This window comes from Arachis hypogaea, chromosome 16 (assembly GCF_003086295.3).
Source record: "Arachis hypogaea cultivar Tifrunner chromosome 16, arahy.Tifrunner.gnm2.J5K5, whole genome shotgun sequence".
Taxonomy (NCBI): domain Eukaryota; kingdom Viridiplantae; phylum Streptophyta; class Magnoliopsida; order Fabales; family Fabaceae; genus Arachis; species Arachis hypogaea.
In genome coordinates, this window is record NC_092051.1 from 39,009,043 (window position 1) to 39,028,928 (window position 19,886).

The 19,886-nt window shown below is 36.3% G+C and overlaps 1 protein-coding gene across 1 annotated transcript; it reads left to right on the plus strand.

The window, feature by feature from the left end:
• Positions 1-15,799: 15,799 nt before the first annotated feature.
• Positions 15,800-18,640, plus strand: LOC140180106 (uncharacterized). The gene is made up of 6 exons (XM_072220502.1): positions 15,800-15,941; positions 16,508-16,610; positions 16,749-17,152; positions 17,346-17,602; positions 17,696-18,565; positions 18,623-18,640. The coding sequence occupies exons 1-6, from the start codon at positions 15,800-15,802 to the stop codon at positions 18,638-18,640; spliced, it is 1,794 nt and encodes a 597-aa protein (XP_072076603.1).
• The last annotated feature ends 1,246 nt before the right edge of the window (positions 18,641-19,886 follow it).

Sequence of the window (19,886 nt, forward strand, 5' to 3'; positions counted from 1 at the left end):
CAAACCATTTGACGTACTTCAAGTATAGAAGTAGACTTAATGAGTTTGGTTCCTCATAATTGTCAAGATGTGGTTATTAGGCAAGGATGGTGACCCCAATTCCCATGCCTAGCCAAGAGTTGCTTTTATCATTCATATTTGAAAACCCAAAATTCTTGATTACTTGTCTTAGTTATAGCTGCTTGTTTAGTTTAGAATAGAATCATATTGGATGTTACTTTGTTAGTTTGGAATTGCTCACGTCTTGCTTAGTTATTTGAATTAATTTCTTGCATTTTAAGATTTTCTGCTTGTTAAGATTCCCCTTTTATTTTCTTGCTCATGACTTACAACCCCGGAATTCTAACCAATGTTGAAGCATATGTTTGCCTATTCCTTGTGAGACGACCCGAGGTTGGAATACTTCGGTTATTTCTATTGGGGTTGAACTTGTGACAACTAAATCCCTCTCTAAATTTGATCCTCGAGGATTGTCGTTGGTAGAGCTATACTTACAACACAATTTTATTGAAAGATTCTTTACCGAGCATCCTCTTGCACATCACTTGCATAGGACAGACATGCATCATACTTGGTTGTGCATTTCCTCTGTTATGATTGTTGTATGAATGTATACTTTCCGTATTTGTAATCTACTCTGTGTCTGTGTTTTATTTTCTTGTATTCTTTGTTGTGTTCTGCTTTCTGATTTCTTAGTTTCTTTATTTATCTGTATCTTCTGTTTACTGCTTCTCTGTATTATGCTATTTGTCTGCTAAGAGACACAGAATTAATGAACTTAACTAATAACCCCGGTCTTACTAAGAACTCCCCAGTTCTTACCCCTTCTCTCCCTTCCCCCTTCAGATAGAAGCATGAGTACCCGTCCGTAGTTCGCTGATGACTGTTCGCTAAGAGGATTCTGCTCTAGATAGTCTTCTAAGTCTAGGGTGAATCTCGTTCTCTATTTATATGTATATACTGTGAGACCAGCCAACGTTTGCACCCCGTTCGTATGCGAACTTTAATTTAAATCCTGTGTACGAGACTCCTGTTATGTGGCTACGTGATGAAGTACCAGTGAGACGTCATATGACAATGTATGATCGTACAGAGGAGTAGTAGATGATGCTCCACCTTTTGATGACGTTCCACCTGACTCAAGTTTTGAAGGCCTAGCACGTACTTTCCCTCGCTTTAGTAGTTTAGAGGGACTAAGTGAGTATAGAGTCTAGGCTAGCCTGGGTACCAGCTTAGGGACTTCTTGAACAGGTCAGGGCCTGGAATATTGTATGTATATATATGTATATAGTTATTATCTAGCTATATCTAGGGGTGTTCTAACTAAAGATCTTTACTCTAATAAAGGCTAGATGACTGAATGATGTCAGTTGCTTGAGATGTATGTATTTATATAAATGTGTGTTTACTTTTAACTGCTTATCTTGTTATTATTTATGATATCATTTATGTATGTTCATGCTTGACAACTTAAATGTTTTAAAAAAAAGAAATTACCCCACAAATTAACAACGTTTTAACAACGAATCAGGCTCATATAGTAAATAATAGATAATAATTAGGAAGACAAGTTAGTAGAGCTCAGTTTCTAGTATGATCATGACATACTAGAAATTGGGTCGTTACAATATGGCCTTCCAAATTTGCGTTGGGTATGTTTCTGCTTCTGCATCATTGGCCCGTCGTTGCATCACCACCTTTTCCTCTGTTGTTGTCTTCCTATTCTCTTCCTCCTTTCTTCATCTGTCATTGATGTCTTATTCTTCCTATGCTCTTTCTCTTTCTCATCTATTGTTGTTGTTCTTCTTGTTGTTCTATTATGATGGTTAGCTATGGTGAGTGAGGGATGATGGCGGTGGCGAGGGGCGAGAAGGGAAAGGTGTGATTGTTGTTGCGGGAGTGATGACAATTGAACTATGGGGCAATGAAAGTAGTGGTAGGAAAGATGAGGGGTATTGGCAATAGTTAAAGGTGGTGGGATTTAGGGTTAAAAGTGGGTGAGGTTTGAGATTAAAATACTACAAGAAAAATATTGAGTACTGTCAGATTTATCAGCGGATTTACCAAAAAAAATTGCTGGTAATATGTTTATCGTTGGAATTACCGTTGAAATAAATTCGACAGTATCAACCTCGCTGGTAATTGTTTACTGGCAGACTTTTTCGTCCGCCGCTAATTACCCTTAAAATATTTTTCGCTAGTAATTTTTACTGTCGGATTTTTTCTTCGGTAAATTCAACGGTAATATATTATTAATAACTACCAGCAGATTTAACTGATGATAAATCCAACAAAACACTTAAATTTTAAATTTTTTTTAAAAAATTAATATATAATTCATGCATATTAAACAACTGACTTCAAAACTTTAGAGTAAAATGTTTAATGATAAAATACAAACGTAATTCATGCATATTACCTATAGTAAGTAGGATATTGATATTGCTCTGTATTCTTCTTATCAAGTATCTCTTCATACGACAAAAATATATATGTTAAACACAAGAAAAATTAGTCAAACTTAAATAACTAGAGCATAAAGAAATTTAACTAGAGGCAGTAAATGTGTCAGTAGGAAAAATATAAAGGAGTTGATGAAATTTAGTAACAAAGGAATGTTGTTAGAGTCTAGATCGATTTGTTGTGACAGTCACACAATCATGCTAATGTTTGCCAAGACCTTGCTCACGCTGCCCGGTCAGTTGGGAATAAACAGCTAAAGGAAATCGCTAATTGTAAACAAGAGTAGGGTATGTAAGTATGTAATGTTCTCAAAATTTTATGATTGCTTGTTTCTATTGATCTTGCATTGTTGATTGAATGAAAAACATGCAGAATGCAATGCATGGGATACAGTTTATTTAATGCATTTTCATTGTTTGGATGGAAAAGTATTAGTTAATTCACATCATTGCAATTCGAAAGTCTAATTCTTTTAGAAATTATAATTGATGGTGTTATTGACCATTTCATAGGTTTATCTTTATTGCAGATTATGGTCTATTTTGATTGTTAAAAAATGTTAAAAGTTTGTTAAATTCTAAGCAAGATTTTTCATGTTCTTTATACTTGCGAGTTTTGTATTCTCTTCTAAACTACTGTCTTGTATGAAATCTATAGTGTTTTGTATATAAACTAGAAGATTAAAGCAAAATTAGTTGAATAACACTTAGAATGATAAGTTACCCCTCCAAAGCATAAAATTTTATATCAGAAATTGATGAGGTTTATGTGCTTGTATTCCCTTTAGACCTAAAACAACCCTGAGTAGAACACTAAAAAGAAGACATATATTTTCAAACTAATGGCATTTCTAACTTTTCCTTATATGATCCTCATCATTTTTAAACTGAAAATTTAATTACACAAAGAAACCAACCACACCAATCTCAACCCTAGTAAGAATTCTCAAAATCCCCAAACTGACTTGTATTTTTCAAACATTCAATACATCAGCAACGTTTCTAATGCAAACTCAAGTAATAAACCCTTAACAATACAGAAATAATCACTTTCATTCTGCATGATATCAGAACAATATACAAAAATTATAATAATAAATACAAAATCATCAAAATAAAATTCAAAATCAGAATTATAAACAAAATTTCAAACATAAAATCATCAAAATAGAATTAAAAATCCTAAATAAAAAACAATTAAAAACCCTAAATCTAAACTAATACATAAACTAAATCTGAAAAAAAATAATAGAAAGAAGGAGGAGACAACATAACCTGGAGGGAGGAAGGAGGTAGCTCCGGCGAAGTGGTGGCAGCACAGACAGCAAAGTGGTGTTAACAGTAACCAACTGGGATGACTGCATTATTATAATTTTTTTAAATAAATTAAAAAAAAAAATATTAAGAAGGAGGAGGACAACATACCTGGAGGGAGGAAAGAGGCAGCTCCGGCGACACAGGGAGCAGCGGCGACAACTGTGCAGCAATGGCGGCGGCAATAGTGGCAGAGCGACCAATGCGACGCAAGGAGTTCACGCAGTTTTTGAACGTTATTGGTGGTGGCCGACACTAGTGGAGGGGATGACGGAGGTGGTTTGTGGGAGAGAGTAGTTTGAAAATAAGGTGGGAGAGGATTCGCGGTTTAAATATAGGGCAAGATTACCGTTAGATTTACCAGCGGATAAATCCAACAGTAATGCTTTGCGAATGACCAAAACACAGTGTTGCACTAATTTGGATTACCGGCAGATTTCCGACGATAATGATCGCGCCATTTTCCTTTTTCTGCCTCAAATTATTGCTGACAAATTTATCGTCGAAAAACCGAATCTGACGGTAATCTTTTTATCTGACGAATACATTGTCAAATCCGCCGGTAAATTGTCGGTAAATCCGCTGCTAACGTCCGACGCTAAATTCGACGGTATTCAGCATTTTTCTTGTTGTGAAATTAGAGTTGAATTTTTTTGTGAAGATAATTAAAGATAGAATTGAAAATAAAATATTGACTAACAGTTAATTGTCAATAAATTAATAATAAGGGTGAAATTAAAATTAACAGTTGGCTTAATTATATATAAATGATTGAACGAAATATCAAATAAATAATGATACAAATTTTAATGTGCCAACATTCCAAAAGTGCAACACAAAATTGGAAACTAAATCAAATAAAAAAATACTTTAACATAACATAATATATTTATTCATTTTGTGAATCTGGAGATACAGATGTGAAATCCACGATCTAATCCTATTTGAGTGTGGATCAGATTGGATTCGATGATCATGCGAATTGGATGCGGATAAATAACGCGAATCTGCATATCGAATATGATTCATGAACACTCCTAAACTTTATGATCTAATCTTTCCAATTTATCTTCTGCACTTCTAGGATAAATGGATGTGAATAAGTTGTCAAAGTACTCCTGTGCTATGGAAGCAATGTTGGTTTGGTTTAGTTCCTATGTTAACATTCTCATATACTAATATATTAATTCTGTTTCGATTGTTTCTCAGTTGGAACTTAGAGTAAAAGAATTTAGTATTTCTATCACCCCAATTTAATCACTGCACCTTTCATTTCTCTTTCTAATACCTTTCTTCGAAATCATGAGCATCTTCCAGTTCAGCCTCCAAGCATTAAGTAACAGTTCTTTATTTGAGCTTCAGCTCCCTTCCCCTTTTCTATCTCAAGCTTCTCTTTCATTTTAGCAATATATTTATATGTATTAATTAGCTAAAGTATTATTTTGATCTACCAATTTATGTTTGTATGCCTTCAGCATACTAAACAAAATGAACATAGGAGATCCAGCAAATGTAGGGTACCAATCAAATTTAACAATATTTCTTACCTCCTCATTGTCACACCATCGCTCTTGGAAGCGAAACATACGTTTTTTCTGATATTTTGATTTTGTTGATCTATAACGATAGAAAGAAGCCAATGATTTGATTCACTGTCTTCCAAGTGTAAAACTGAAGAGGAAGGACATTATCCTCTCAATCTTTTAATGGAACCACTAATGAATGAGCAACTCCTCCTTGTGGATTACTTTTTTGCTTCATCCTCCTTTTTCACCTCCTTAATCAATATCCTCAAGTAAAAAGCTTGCAAAAACCTTGAGTAAATTGATAGGAGCTGTAACAGCCCAGACCACCCGCTAGCACGATATTGTCTGCTTTGGCACACAAGGCCTCACGGTTTTGCCTTTGACGATAGGGATGATGGCCAAAGCCCCCCACACTCACTCGTCAAAACGCGTCAAATAATTTGTTATTATTATTATACTAAAATGTTAATATAATAAGATCCTTGATTAAATTTAGAGATTTATCATTGTGATAGTGATCATAATATTGAGAGATAAATATTTTATAATTTAATCTAAATTGTTCTTGGTCATAGGATTATTAAAAAGGACATTAATAATCTGGAAAGACCAATATATATATAATGGTCTTCATTGGATGAAGATTAATAGATCTCATTTATTAAATTATATATAGCTGTAACAGCCCAGACCACCCGCTAGCACGATATTGTCCGCTTTGGCACACAAGGCCTCACGGTTTTGCCTTTGACGATAGGGATGATGGCCAAAGCCCCCCACACTCACTCGTCAAAACGCGTCATGCTAGGGAGAGGTATCCACACCCTTATAAGGTATGCTTCGTTCCCCTCTCCAACCGATGTGGGCCTTACAATCCACCCCCCTAAGGGAGTCCAGCGCCCTCGCTGGCACATCGATCCGGGTTCTGGCTCTGATACCATCTGTAACAGCCCAGACCACCCGCTAGCACGATATTGTCCGCTTTGGCACACAAGGCCTCACGGTTTTGCCTTTGACGATAGGGATGATGGCCAAAGCCCCCCACACTCACTCGTCAAAACGCGTCATGCTAGGGAGAGGTATCCACACCCTTATAAGGTATGCTTCGTTCCCCTCTCCAACCGATGTGGGCCTTACAATATCTGTAACAGCCCAGACCACCCGCTAGCACGATATTGTCTGCTTTGGCACACAAGGCCTCACGGTTTTGCTTTTGACGATAGGGATGCTAGCCGAAGCCCCCCACACTCACTCGTCAAAACGCGTCATGCTAGGGAGAGGTATCCACACCCTTATAAGGTATGCTTCGTTCCCCTCTCCAACCGATGTGGGCCTTACAATCCACCCCCCTAAGGGAGTCCAGCACCTTCGCTGGCACATCGATCCGGGTTCTGGCTTTGATACCATCTGTAACAGCCCAGACCACCCGCTAGCACGATATTGTCCGCTTTGGCACACAAGGCCTCACGGTTTTGCCTTTGACGATAGGGATGATGGCCAAAGCCCCCCACACTCACTCGTCAAAACGCGTCATGCTAGGGAGAGGTATCCACACCCTTATAAGGTTGGAGAGGGGAACGAAGCATACCTTATAAGGGTGTGGATACCTCTCCCTAGCATGACGCATTTTGACGAGTGAGTGTGGGGGGCTTTGGCCATCATCCCTATCGTCAAAGGCAAAACCGTGAGGCCTTGTGTGCCAAAGCGGACAATATCATGCTAGCGGGTGGTCTGGGCTGTTACAGATGGTATCAGAGCCAGAACCCGGATCGATGTGCCAGCGAGGGCGCTGGACTCCCTTAGGGGGGTGGATTGTAAGGCCCACATCGGTTAGAGAGGGGAACGAAGCATACCTTATAAGGGTGTGGATACCTCTCCCTAGCATGACGCGTTTTGATGAGTGAGTGTGGGGGGCTTTGGCCATCATCCCTATCGTCAAAGGCAAAACCGTGAGGCCTTGTGTGCCAAAGCGGACAATATCGTGCTAGCGGGTGGTCTGGGCTGTTACAGGAGCAGGATGCTTAAGCACGACTGAGTTTTTCCTTTCTTTGAAAGTCGAACCCGATGCGCTATTTTCCTTCGCATTATCTTCTCTTTCCTACATCCTCCAAGTGTTCATTACAGTCCCTAAATTCATGCCCTAGAAAACAACAAAAATTTTAGAAATTTTCTATCCTCTCATACTTCAGATTAATCTCCATTTTCATTTTATTATTTCCTAAAATTTTAATAATTTTCTGTAAGGATTTTCTGACATTTAGGTTAACTTTCACCTTTACTTTTACAATTTTCTCATTCTTACCCCACATAAAAAAATCTATTTCCAGCACATCCCCGACTACAAGAAAGTCATCGAATATTATTGGATTTAATGGTAGAAGGAATCCGATGGTATAAACATCGCCGATAACTGTTTACCGGCAGAGTTTTTCATCCGCCGCTAATTATCGGCGGATTTAGCGATTGATATAAACTTTTAATTAATTGCAAAATTTTGGAACTTTTTACCGTCAGATTTTTCTCATGGTAAATCCGACGGTAATATATGATTTATTATTAATAATTAAATTAATAGTTACTGGCAAATTTAACCGACGAAAAATCTGACAGTAAACTTAAATTTTATTTTTTTAAAAATTTGTTTGAAAATTCACTATATAATTTTAAATATCTAAATTCAATAATTTTTAAACTAACAAAATTTAAAGTTATAGAATTTTTTATAATAATTTGTGTATGATTTTTTGTTTAAAATTCACAAACAAGAATTCTGAATACAAAAAGTGAACTAAACAAGTTTTTTTTTTAATCTCTTTTCTTCTACTTTGAAACTACTTCATTCATGAATGAAATCTACCACTTATATGAAAGCTAAACAGTGACAAATCAGAAAGCTAAAGATCCAAAAGTTAATTCCAATATAATTTACAATTTCAATTCAACAAATCACAAGATCATCAAATTGAATAAACTCCTACACCCTAAACTAATCACAAAATCATAGGAAAGATGAAAATAAAAAATAACAAAGCATAAAGAAAAGTGTAATTGTTCATTTGTACAGGCAGTACACAATCAAATGACATGAGAAGAGAAAAACCAATTACTTTCCTTATAAAACATGCACACACCGATAACATAAATAGAAACTATTACTATGTTATTCTCCTTGTTCTCAGATTCTACATGTTACAAAATCTCAAAACCAAATTTAGTGAAGTAACTTAATTCAATACCACATAATGTTATCAAACACTGTTTGATAATAAAGTAAATTACCATTATGGAATAAAAACACAAAAACAGAAAAAAAAAAGAGAAAAAATGAAGTAAAGCAAAAACAAAAAATGACTTGTATTATATCATCCTCTAAAAAAATGAACAAACATAACTATAACTTAACCAGACACTATAAACATCGATAGCAACCATAATAGTTAATAAACCACATATATTATATGAAAATTGTGTATTTCAACTAACAAGAAACACAAACTACTTATGATATGGCCAACACCCTCTTTTCCCCAATTATATGAGCTACTCTTTTTCATCAACAACGTAACCTATTAAGAGAGAAGATTCTCAGCTACTAACAAATATTACTTCATTTTATCTTCAACTCAAATTACTATCTCATCCAAAACATATATAAACAAAGAAAACAAAATAAGAAAAGAGAAATCAAACCTTGAACCACTTTGTAAGTCTGCCTCCTGAAGAAAAAAATGGTAGTAAAGAAAGGCCTTGTGGCACCAATTGCTTGGTTAAACGACACAGGAAGATACCTCAACGACATGTTTTCAAACACACCAGAGACAAAAAAAAACAAGGCTCAAAGCAGAGATCTTGAAAAACTGAACAATTATTACCAAAAAAATTAACAAATCAACAAGAACAATGACAACAACAGCAACAATCACTAACAAATCAACAAGAATCATAACAAAAATAACTATGAGAACTGAATAATTATTAACAAAAAAGTTAAGTAATCAAGAGCAATAATAGCAAATAAATTCAATAACTACAAAAACTGAACATCTATGCAACAACAACATAACAATTAACAAGAAGAATCAACAACAAAAAGAACAACTAATAGAGACTGAAGAAGAACAATCAGGGATGAGATGCTGTTAGGGCAAAAAGGAGTTAGAATTATTTATTAAAAAATAAAAACAGAATGGAATAGAGAGAGGGATGGGAGCAACCTACCTAGACGATGGAGGAAAGACACAACTCCGACAATAGAGGGAGCGGCAGCGGCAACTCTTCCAATGGTGGCGGAGACAGATGGAGCAACACTGTTTGAGGCAATGAAACACGATCCAAGCAAACTTGATGTAGACTTTGGAGGAGAATGGAGGCAGGTGGACAGTGCTGGCAGAGGGTGGCCGGAGGATGTCTTAGGGGAGAGAGAAGAGAGAAGAGAATGGGAGAGAGAGAAGGGTGTTCTCGAAAGTGAGGGGAGAGGGTCGCGCATTTTGAATTTAGATCAGGTTTAACGTCAAATTTACCGGTAGATAAATTCGACAGTAACGTATTGCGTATGACCAAAACACAGCATTCCATTAATTGAGATTTACTGGCGGATAAATTTGACGATAAATCCCATAGTAATCTCGGCGCTAATTTTTCTTGTTTTTCCTCCAATTATTACCGGCGAATTTACTGTCGGAATATCAAATCTGACGATAACCTTTTTATCTGACGAATTTATTACCATATCCGCCGATAAACCCGTCGCTAATGTTTGCCGCTAAATTTAACGATAAATCTGACGGTATTCAATATTTTTTTGTAGTACTCCAAGACATTCCTAATCTTCCAACTAAATTTCTTCATTTCTAATGTTTTGGAAGCCCTAAAATTAAATCCATAGGGACAGTAAAGAATTCTTTTTCTTTAATCGATATATCATCCTTTGATCTTTTCAAACTCAATAAAATTTTTAAAAAGTCAAGGGTACCTTTTCAATGCTTTTTATTTTTTGTGTTGGAGTGCAGTTGGTGTTTTCTAATAATATGGATAGTTAGTATATTTTTTTTGGTATGGACACAACAAATTTAATCTCCAGATTTGTGGTTTTTATTATTTTTTTTAAATTTACAAATCTAAAGGTCAGATTTATACTTTAATATTAAAAAATTTTTTAAACATGCAAATCGGATTCTCCAATTTGAGTTTTCTGAATTTTTTTTTGTTTTTTTTACCCAAAATTTACCTTCAATTTTCTACCCCTATCCAAAATCAACCCTCAATTTTCTACTCTATACAAAATTTGACCCTCAGTTTTTTATCTCCACCCAAATTTGAGTCTCTGATTTGAGGTTTTTAATTTAAAAAAAATACCTTCATGTCTATAAAAAATACACAACATTTTATAACTATGTGTTGATCGAAAAATTATTTTCGATCAGAAATAGTCAAATCGAAAAATATCAAGTATGGGTTTTCGAGAAAACGTGCTTAGGAGGCTAAGTTTGGGAGTTGCTGACGCGGAAATTGTTTCCAATTACTTTGTCGAAATCGAAGAAGCTAAGTCGAGAGGGAGATTCGATTTGAAGGAGGACTTTCAGGGATTTAGTCGAGTGGTCAAGGAAGTGAGAAAGTTAGTGGATAATTAATCACATGGGGAATATCTATAATTGTGTAGCAGGAACAGTTACCAAGGGCGGTTGTGTTTCAAAATTGTAATTTATTTTAATTATAATTAATTGTAATTAATGTGATTCGATTTACCGTTATGTAAGGTTAGCTTATAAATACTAGGAAATTTCAGTGAAAAAGGGTTGGAACTTTTACTCAGAAAAATACTCAAGCACACTCACATCCCAGGGAATTCCTGAGTTTGCAATCGAGTAACTTTTCTGTAGGGTTCCTTCCACCTTCCTTATTCTTTCAATTTATTCTCCTATAAATTTAACATTTCAATTGATTTTATCTATTAAGTGTTCTTTATTTTATTGTTCAATTTACCTTTCTGCATTTAAATTTTACATGTGGAAGTCCTTTGCTTCAAACGAAGGTAATTTATTGTTTTCCTTTAATTTCTTTGAAAAAATTGTTGATTTAGTTTACAAAACTTTAATTTCTGAATTTTATTTGTCAATTTATAATTTTATTTTATTTTAATTTTCAAATTTAGTCTAATCGAAGACACTTTGATGCACTTTTAAAAAATTGGTACTCGCATAGAGGAGTAGATTTCGCTCCCATATCACTAGATATCGAACCACCATCGATTTGCTAAAAATTGACAAAACAAATTGGCATGCCCGGTGGGACAGTTTTTAAGTCGAAGTGTGTTAAAAATAATTACTTTCCAGTAATTTCTTAGTGTATGCGATTACGAAGTAGAAAGATCATTCACATGGCTGATGAATTATCAAATGTGAATGGTGGTTTTTCCACCAATGATAGTATACTGGTATCCGTACAACAAGCCGACGTGTCTTCACATTCGGAAGGTGCAATCGGAACTGAAAGCATAGTCGTCACGACTATTCAAACTGGAAATGTTGGACGTAATACGCGTCTACGTGGCCCTGCGCCATCGTTTCAACCTCCATTAACCGTTGGTTGGCCCCCTTATGGTCTTCCTGCTGGTTACACCCCACCGGTGGATGGGTTTGTCCCGCCTATCCGTTTTGGGAATGCAAATGGAGTAAATATTATGCAAAACCCACAACAACACTTTGAGTATTCTTGTGAGTATCGTGTGGGCTCCACTTCGAATGCTGCGAATTCAATGGCAGCGTATCGACAACAAGTGTAGGAAAGTCATCATGACTTGGTTAATTTATTGACTCAACAAATGACTACAATTCTGAATCCTATGATGGCCGATCATGAATCGAGATTCGAGCGTCTTGCTAGACAAGTCGAGAGGATCGCTCGAATTGTCGATTATGATGAAGGCGAAAGGCATAATGCTCGAGGAACTAATGAGGGGATGGAAAATATTTTTCAAAATGAAAATCATGTTCCAAATCAAGAAAATCCTCGCATAGTTCATCGACATGAGAATGTTGATAATGTTTTACATGGATTGCGTGGTGATCGTTATCAGGTCACCTGAATTATAGAAGAAGTGTTAAATCGGGTTGGATTGAATGTTGGTTTTATGAATCAGCCACATTTTGTCTCGGCTTTTCCCCAAGTAGTTCAAATGGCTGAAGTGCCAAGAGGGGTAAAAAATCTGAAAATAACTACAAAATTTGCCGGAGAAGTCGGAGAATCAACAACTGAACATGTTGCTCATTATTTGGTCGAGATTGAAAACTTAGCAAATGATGAAAATTTGAAAATGAAATTTTTTCCGTCGTCATTGACGAAGAATGTATTTACATGGTTTTTGAATCCTAGACCAAATTCGATTACAACATGGAATCAGCTGGAAACTGCTTTTCACGCTCAGTTTTATCGAGGGAAAATGAACGTAGCAGTTACCGATTTAGTAGCTTTGAAACGTGAAGATGGTGAAACCATTGATGACTATTTAATATGTTTCAAAAATGCTAGAAGTAGGTGCTACGTCACATTGCTTGAAAATGAGATAGTGAAAATAACAACTATGGGGTTAGGATTCTATATGCGCAGAAAGTTGCTTAATATGCATATTCCTGATTTGGCTCATTTGGATGAAAAGGTTCGACAAACTGAGTTAATGAAAAAGGAAAAAGAAAAACATAGAACCGAACAGAGGTCGAAGAGTAAACCGTTTACTCGAAAGGAGAAGGTTGCTTATGTAACCATGGAGTCCTCAGAGGATGAAATTGATTTCGAAACAGAAGTCGATTTGGCCGAACTTAAGAAGGGCCCTCCATATGTTTGTTCTTTGTTGAAAAAACTCCCTGGTAGTGAAATGTTGAATGATTCAAAACTTAAAAGTGGAAAGAAATATAGTTTTGATATTTCGAAATTTGATCAGATTTTTGATGTGTTGCTTAAAGATAAACAATTGGTTTTTCCTGAGGGTAGAACATTACTTTCCTTGAAGGATTTGAAAGAAAAGCCTTATGGCAAATTTCATCAAGCAACAAGTTATTCGACTAACAGTTGTGTTCGTTTCAGGGATTTGATTTAGGAGGCGATAATGGAAGGACGTTTGAAATTTGACGATGGCAAAAAGGAAATGAAGGTTGATGTAGATCCCTTCGAAACTGATGCCAGATATGTGGAACCCTGCTTTGGAGTGAATATGGTGGGGATGTCTTATGATTTTGATGTGGCTCTTGATGATTTTGAGTCACAAGTAAGAGCTGTGTACCCTAGAACAGGGGATGATTTGTTGGACTTCTTGGTTCAGCAAAAAATCAAAGACCGGGACGTATCTCTGTGTCCACGGTGTAACACTGTTTTTGATGCTGAAGTAGCAACAATCTTTGAAAAGGAAAGAATGAAAAAAGAATTAGCCCACAAGGAGGAACAAGCACGTCAGAGACAACCAATTTGACGTTTAGAAGCTTCTAGTTCAAAAATTCCTCTACATGATGTGGATACACCTTTGAGCTGATCTCAGGCTATTGGTGTTCAGTGGATCAGAAACTGTCAAGAGTTTCAAAGGCGTAATCACTTATATCGACGCAATCCTCAATGGGGACATAGAGCGCCGTCTCAAAATCAGTATGCCGCTTTTCGAGGACGAGCCAGAGGATACCCGAGAGGAAGAGGAGGAAGGATGAGTTTCCATCAGAATAAGAAACTTCAAATTAATATAGGGAAGGAAGCAAGCAAGGGGGCAACTCCTTCGGTGCATTCCCGAATTGTCTTTCCTTCTGATGGAGAGACTTATCCTAAAGAGATTCCATCACTAGCCAAGATGGACAAAGGAAAGGCAATCGCTCAGTCTTCTGGGGTAGATAAACATAAAGATGTTGATGTCGATGAAGAATACTTTGACGAAGGAGATGATGACATGGTGGGAACGATTTTGATAATCCCTACCGAATACCTTGGGGAGTGTGAAGGTAATCCGGATGAGGATTACGATCAGGAAGACAAAGAAGCTTTTTCTTTTATTCGCATAGAAGATGAACCAGGTGTCTTCCTTTGCCCTACTAAAAAGCAAATGTCACATTTGCATCCTCTTCACATTGTTGCTGTTGTAAATGGTTACAAGATAAACAAAGTACTGATTGATGGTGGGGCAACAATAAGTCTTTTGCCTGAAAGGATGCTAGGAAAAGTAGGGAAACATGTTAGTGAGTTGGTCCCTACGAATATTGCTGTAACTAATTTTAGTGGGAATTCCACGCCAGCAAGAGGGCTGGTTACCTTAACGGTGAAGGTGGGGTCATTGGAGAGACACTCAGTATTTGTGGTGGTGCCATCAAAGGCAAGTTATAATGCCTTACTTGGGAGAGATTGGATTCATGGAGTAGGTGCGGTGCCATCTACGGTGCATCAAAGTGTGCTTATATGGACTAAGGAAGGCAAGCCTGAAATTGTCAAAGCAGATTCGAGTCTTTATGTCGAACAAATGCATGCCGATTTTAGGATATATAATTGCAAGCTGAAGCCTTTAAATGTTGATCGATCTCTAAATCCTTACAATTGTGAAGGTTGTTATTTGACTTCAGAGGGACTGTCGGTGAAGTTGCGCTACCCAGACATGCCCTATGAACCAACAGGTTGGGATTGTGATTCTTGAAGGCCTCGAAGACTGAACCATGGACCAGGTTGAGGAAGTTTCCGATTACCTGGTAACTTTGCATAATTATTTAAATAATTTCCAAGCTTTAGAAAATAAAGATGATTCTTCTGATAAAGTTGAATCAGATAGGATTAATAGATTTGTTAGTAGTAATATGTTTGACTCGACACCTCTAGTCGAATGTAGTAATGATCTTTTTATTACTTGTAATGAAGTTAACGATATGAGTCAGATTGCCAATTTAATAGCAGAGGCTCATTGTTTAGAGAATAAAAGTTATGATGATTCAATCAAAGATCAAGTTTCTACTCTTTCTCATGATGTTATTGATTTTACTTTTGATTGTATTTATGATTTGGAACCTTTGGAATTTGAAAAATGTACAACTGAAGATGATCATTATAAGGGGTTTGAATCTCAAGATCCTTTAGAAGAAGTTAATTTGGGTACTCATGATGATGTTCAAATTACATATATTTGTAAAGATCTTATTGATCCTTTTCAAACTAATCTTATCAATTTGTTACATGAGTTTAAGGATTGTTTTACATGGGACTACCATGAAATGCCTGGTCTTGATCGATCGTTAGTAGAACATCGATTAGCATTGAAACCCAATGCTTGACCTGTGAAACAAACCCCTAGACGTTTTGCTACTGAAATCAATGTGAAAATTAAGGAAGAGATAGAACGCTTGATTAAAGCCAAATTTATTCGAACCGCTCGTTATGTAGAGTGGGTGTCAAATATAGTTCCAGTGATGAAAAAATGGAAAATTGAGGGTGTGTATCGATTTTTGAGATTTGAACAATGCTAATCCAAAGGATAAGTATTTCATGCCAATTGCAGATATGTTAATCGATTCTACAGCAGGAAATGAAATCCTAAGCTTCATTGACGGTTATTATGGATATAACCAAATTTTTATTGCGGAGGATGATGTGGCCAAAACTGCTTTCCGTTGTCCTGGGGCGTTAGGTACATATGAATGGGTGGTTATGCCTTTTAGTTTAAAAAATGATGGAGCGACATATCAACGAGCAATGAATGCCATTTTTTATGAGTTTATTGAAAAATTTATGGAAGTGTATATTGATGACATAATGGTCAAATCCATTTCTGTAAAACAACATATAGACCACTTAAGAAAAGCATTCTTAACTATGAGGAAAAAAGGATTGAAAATGAATCCTTTGAAGTGTGCTTTTGGTGTATCGGCAGGAAATTTCTTAGGCTTTGTCGTTCATAAAAAGGGGATAGCTATCGATAAGAATAAAGCAGATGCAATATTAGCTTTGTCTGCACCCAAATCGAAAAAAAAGTACAATCGTTTTTGGGAAAAATTAATTATCTTCGAAGGTTCATTTCGAATCTTTCAAATCGAACCATGGTGTTTGCGCCTCTAGTAAAATTAAAGAATGGTTCGAAATTTGAATGGACTATAGAACATCAGTCAGCATTCGACTCGATCAAAACTTATTTGGCCAAAGCCCCGATTATGGCAAATGTTCATCCATTTGAGATTTTAAAATTATATATTGCAGCATCTGAGAATTCGATTGGATGTATGTTAGCCCAAGATGATGAGAATGGGCATGAGCGCGCAGTTTATTACCTTAGTCGAGTCCTAACCGATATTGAAACAAGGTATTCACCGACTAAAAAATTATGTTTGTCATTATATCATGCTTGTATGAAATTAAAGTGTTATATGGTGGCTAAATCGGTAAAGGTGATAGCGCAGACTGATGTTGTTAAGTATATGCTTAGTTTCCCTATGTTAAGGGGGCGTTTGGGAAAATGGATGTTAGCATTAACAGAATTCGATTTGCAATATGTCCCAGTGAAAGCTGTTAAAGGACAGGTCATTGCAGACTTTCTTGTGGATAAGTTGAAAGGTCTGAATGACCAGGGGGCAAATATTATTGATATAAAGGTCAATTATTGGAAATTATATTTTGATGGATCTAAGCACAAAGATGGTGCAGGGGTCGAAATCCTTATTATTTCACCTGAGGGTGTTCCATCAGAATTTTTGTTTGAATTAAAGTATCCTTGCTCTATTAATGTCGCTGAATATGAGGCTTTAATTTTAGGTCTCGAAATTTTAATTGACAAAGGAGCTTTAGAGGTTCAAATTCTAGGAGATTCACAGTTGGTTTTAAAGCAGTTATCAAAGGAGTTTAAATGTAACAATGAAACGTTATATCACTGAATATTTAGTAACTGCTTGGGAGATGTTAACTTCTTTTCAGAAGGTTTCTTTGGTATATATCCCTAGAATTCATAATGAAATTGCTAATGAATTGGCCCAAATTGCTTCAAGATATCGGGTTAGCCCGGAAACTATTAGAAAATTTTCTAGTATCTATTAAATTTTAGTGCTAGCAAGTGAAAGAGAAGTGCTGTGTATAGATGAATGGGAGGATTCTGATTGGAGAAAGCTTATTGCTCAGTATTTGAAAGATCCCAATACTGCAGTTGATAGAAAAATAAAGTTACGGGCAATGAACTTTGTTTTATTGGCTGATGAGTTGTATAAAAAAGGGACTGATGGAAGTTTGTCGAGATGTTTAGGTCGAGAAGATCAGAATGTTGCTCTGGGTGAGGTTCATAATGGAATTTGTGGTGCTCATCAGGCAGGAAGGAAAATGAGATGAGTGTTATATCGAAATCATATATATTGGCCGTCTATGATAAAATATTGTATTGATTATGCAAAAGCATGTCAGGAATGTCAGAAACATGGCTCGATACAACAAATTCCGGCAGTTGAGTTACATTTGATAATAAAGCCATGGCCATTTAGAGGTTGGGCTTTGGATCTAATTGGCTTGATTCATCCTCCTTCATCAAGACAACACAAGTTTATCTTAGTGGTTATTGATTATTTTACGAAGTGGGTTGAGGCTATTCTGTTAATAGTAGCTGGGCAAACTGAGATAATTGACTTTATTGAAGAAAATATTATTCATCGATTTGGAATTCCTCAGACATTAAGTACTGACCAAGGAACTATGTTTACTGGTCAAAGAATTAAAAACTTTGCCGCTTCAAGGAATATTAATATGGTCACTTCGACTCCTTATTATGCACAAGCTAATGGCCAAGTTAAAGCAGCAAACAAGATATTGATAGGCTTGATTAAAAAGAATATTGGGAATAGGCCTCGAACATGGCATGAGACTTTAAGTCAAGTGTTATGGGCTTATCGAAATTCACCTTATAAATTGGTGTATGGCCATGATGCAGTATTACCATTGGAAATTAATTTGAATACCTTGAGGGTATCGAAACAAAACGATTTACCGGTCGATGATTATTGGAATGCAATGTTTGACGAGTTAAATGAGTTAGATTCAGAGCGAATCTTAGCACTAGAGAATATAATTCGACAGAAAGAAAGCATTGCTCGAAGTTATAATCGTCGAATTTCTAGAAAATCTTTTCAAACAGGCGATTTGGTTTTGAAAGTTATTTTACCAATGGAAAAGAAATCGAGATTTCTTGATAAGTGGTCCCATATTTGGGAAGGTCCCTTTCAAGTGATAGGGACATATTCTGAAAACGCTTATCAAATTAAAGATATCGAGTCAGGAAAGGTAATTAGCTCAATTAATGGAAAATATTTAAAACTTTTCTATTGTTGGCAAACATAGAAAATTCAGCATGCATAAAGTTTAAAAGAGACAAAAGTCATTACAAAATAAAAGGAAAAGTTTAAGGCGCCAATAATTTAGCCAGAACATAGCGCAGTTTTGTCCTTTTGTTTTCCAGAGTTGTGAGCATCCCAGTTTGTTTAGATTTATCAGTTTGGATATCTTCAAGCTGTTTTTCGACTTTCTCTCGCTCAATGTCAATCGAGACAAGTTGTTGGATAAGGAGATGTTGTTCTTGCTGAGCTGCAGCCAAAGGTCTAGCCAAGGTGGTCCAATTTTGGCATATAGTAGTGAGTTGTTCTTGAATTAGAGCCAATTCCGCTTCGAGCCTTGCTTCTTCTTGGTCATGAAAGGCTTGAACAGAAATAGCACGGGCAATCTTTAAATCAAACTCGTCACGAGCAGCTTTGATTGGTTGAGCAGTTGCTTGGTAATTTTCACTTCTGGATACAACTGTGGCTTCTCGATTTTCAATTTCTTGGAATTGAAAATGGAATGCGACACTTTCTTCGATGAGTTATTTAAATCCTCAAATTAAATCAAAATTGGGAATGTTGGTTGGGAGTTCAAAAGAGGAGCTTAAAAGAGAGGTTAAAAGTTGATTAAGGATTGGGTCATTAACCCATGTGGCAGGAGGATGATCCAAGAGCTTGATGAGCGATCAGAGTTGTTCCCGAGTATCAGGATCCAATTCAATCGGAGGTCTTATAGAAACTGGACTTGAGATGACTGGAACAGGTATTGGCACTTCGGTTCCCTGGATGATTTTATTCAAAATAGAAGTCAAGTCATCCAAGGTAGCACTAGATGGAGTTGTCGGAATAATTGACGTGCTTGGTTTTGGTCCTGAAGGAGTCTGAAGTTGTGCCAAGTCTGAAGGTGTTGGTTGCAATTCTGGTGGAGTTTTTGAAACCTTGGATTTGGAGGAGTCTGAATTGGTAGTGTCAGCAGCCTTGGAAGTAGAATCAGAGTTAGGAACTATTAAATTCTTTTCAGAAAGAATAACCTGATTTTTTGGTGAAGTCGATTCAATCCTTTGAGTTTCTGCTGGGGAATGTTGCAAAGGATTGGCTGTTAGATCCACTATTTGTGTTGTGTGAGAAGAAAGTGGAAAAGTGGCTGGAATTACTCTGGGTCCTGAAAATTAAATCGAGTCGTGTGACATTGACTGTTCTTGACCGTGTTGCTGTGGCAAAATTAATGGGTTAAGTTCTTCAGCAGAAGTGACTGAGTGAATGACGTGGGCAGGCTAGAACAAAAAGGT

Coding starts and splice junctions, on each gene's coding strand:
- LOC140180106 (XM_072220502.1), top strand. CDS start 15,800: ATGCCAATTGCAGATATGTTAATCGATTCTACAGCAGGAAATGAAATC. Junction 15,942..16,507: donor CCGTTGTCCTGGGGCGTTAG/GTACATATGAAT, acceptor TATATATTGCAG/CATCTGAGAATTCGATTGGA. Junction 17,603..17,695: donor GAATTTGTGGTGCTCATCAG/GCAGGAAGGAAA, acceptor AAAGCATGTCAG/GAATGTCAGAAACATGGCTC.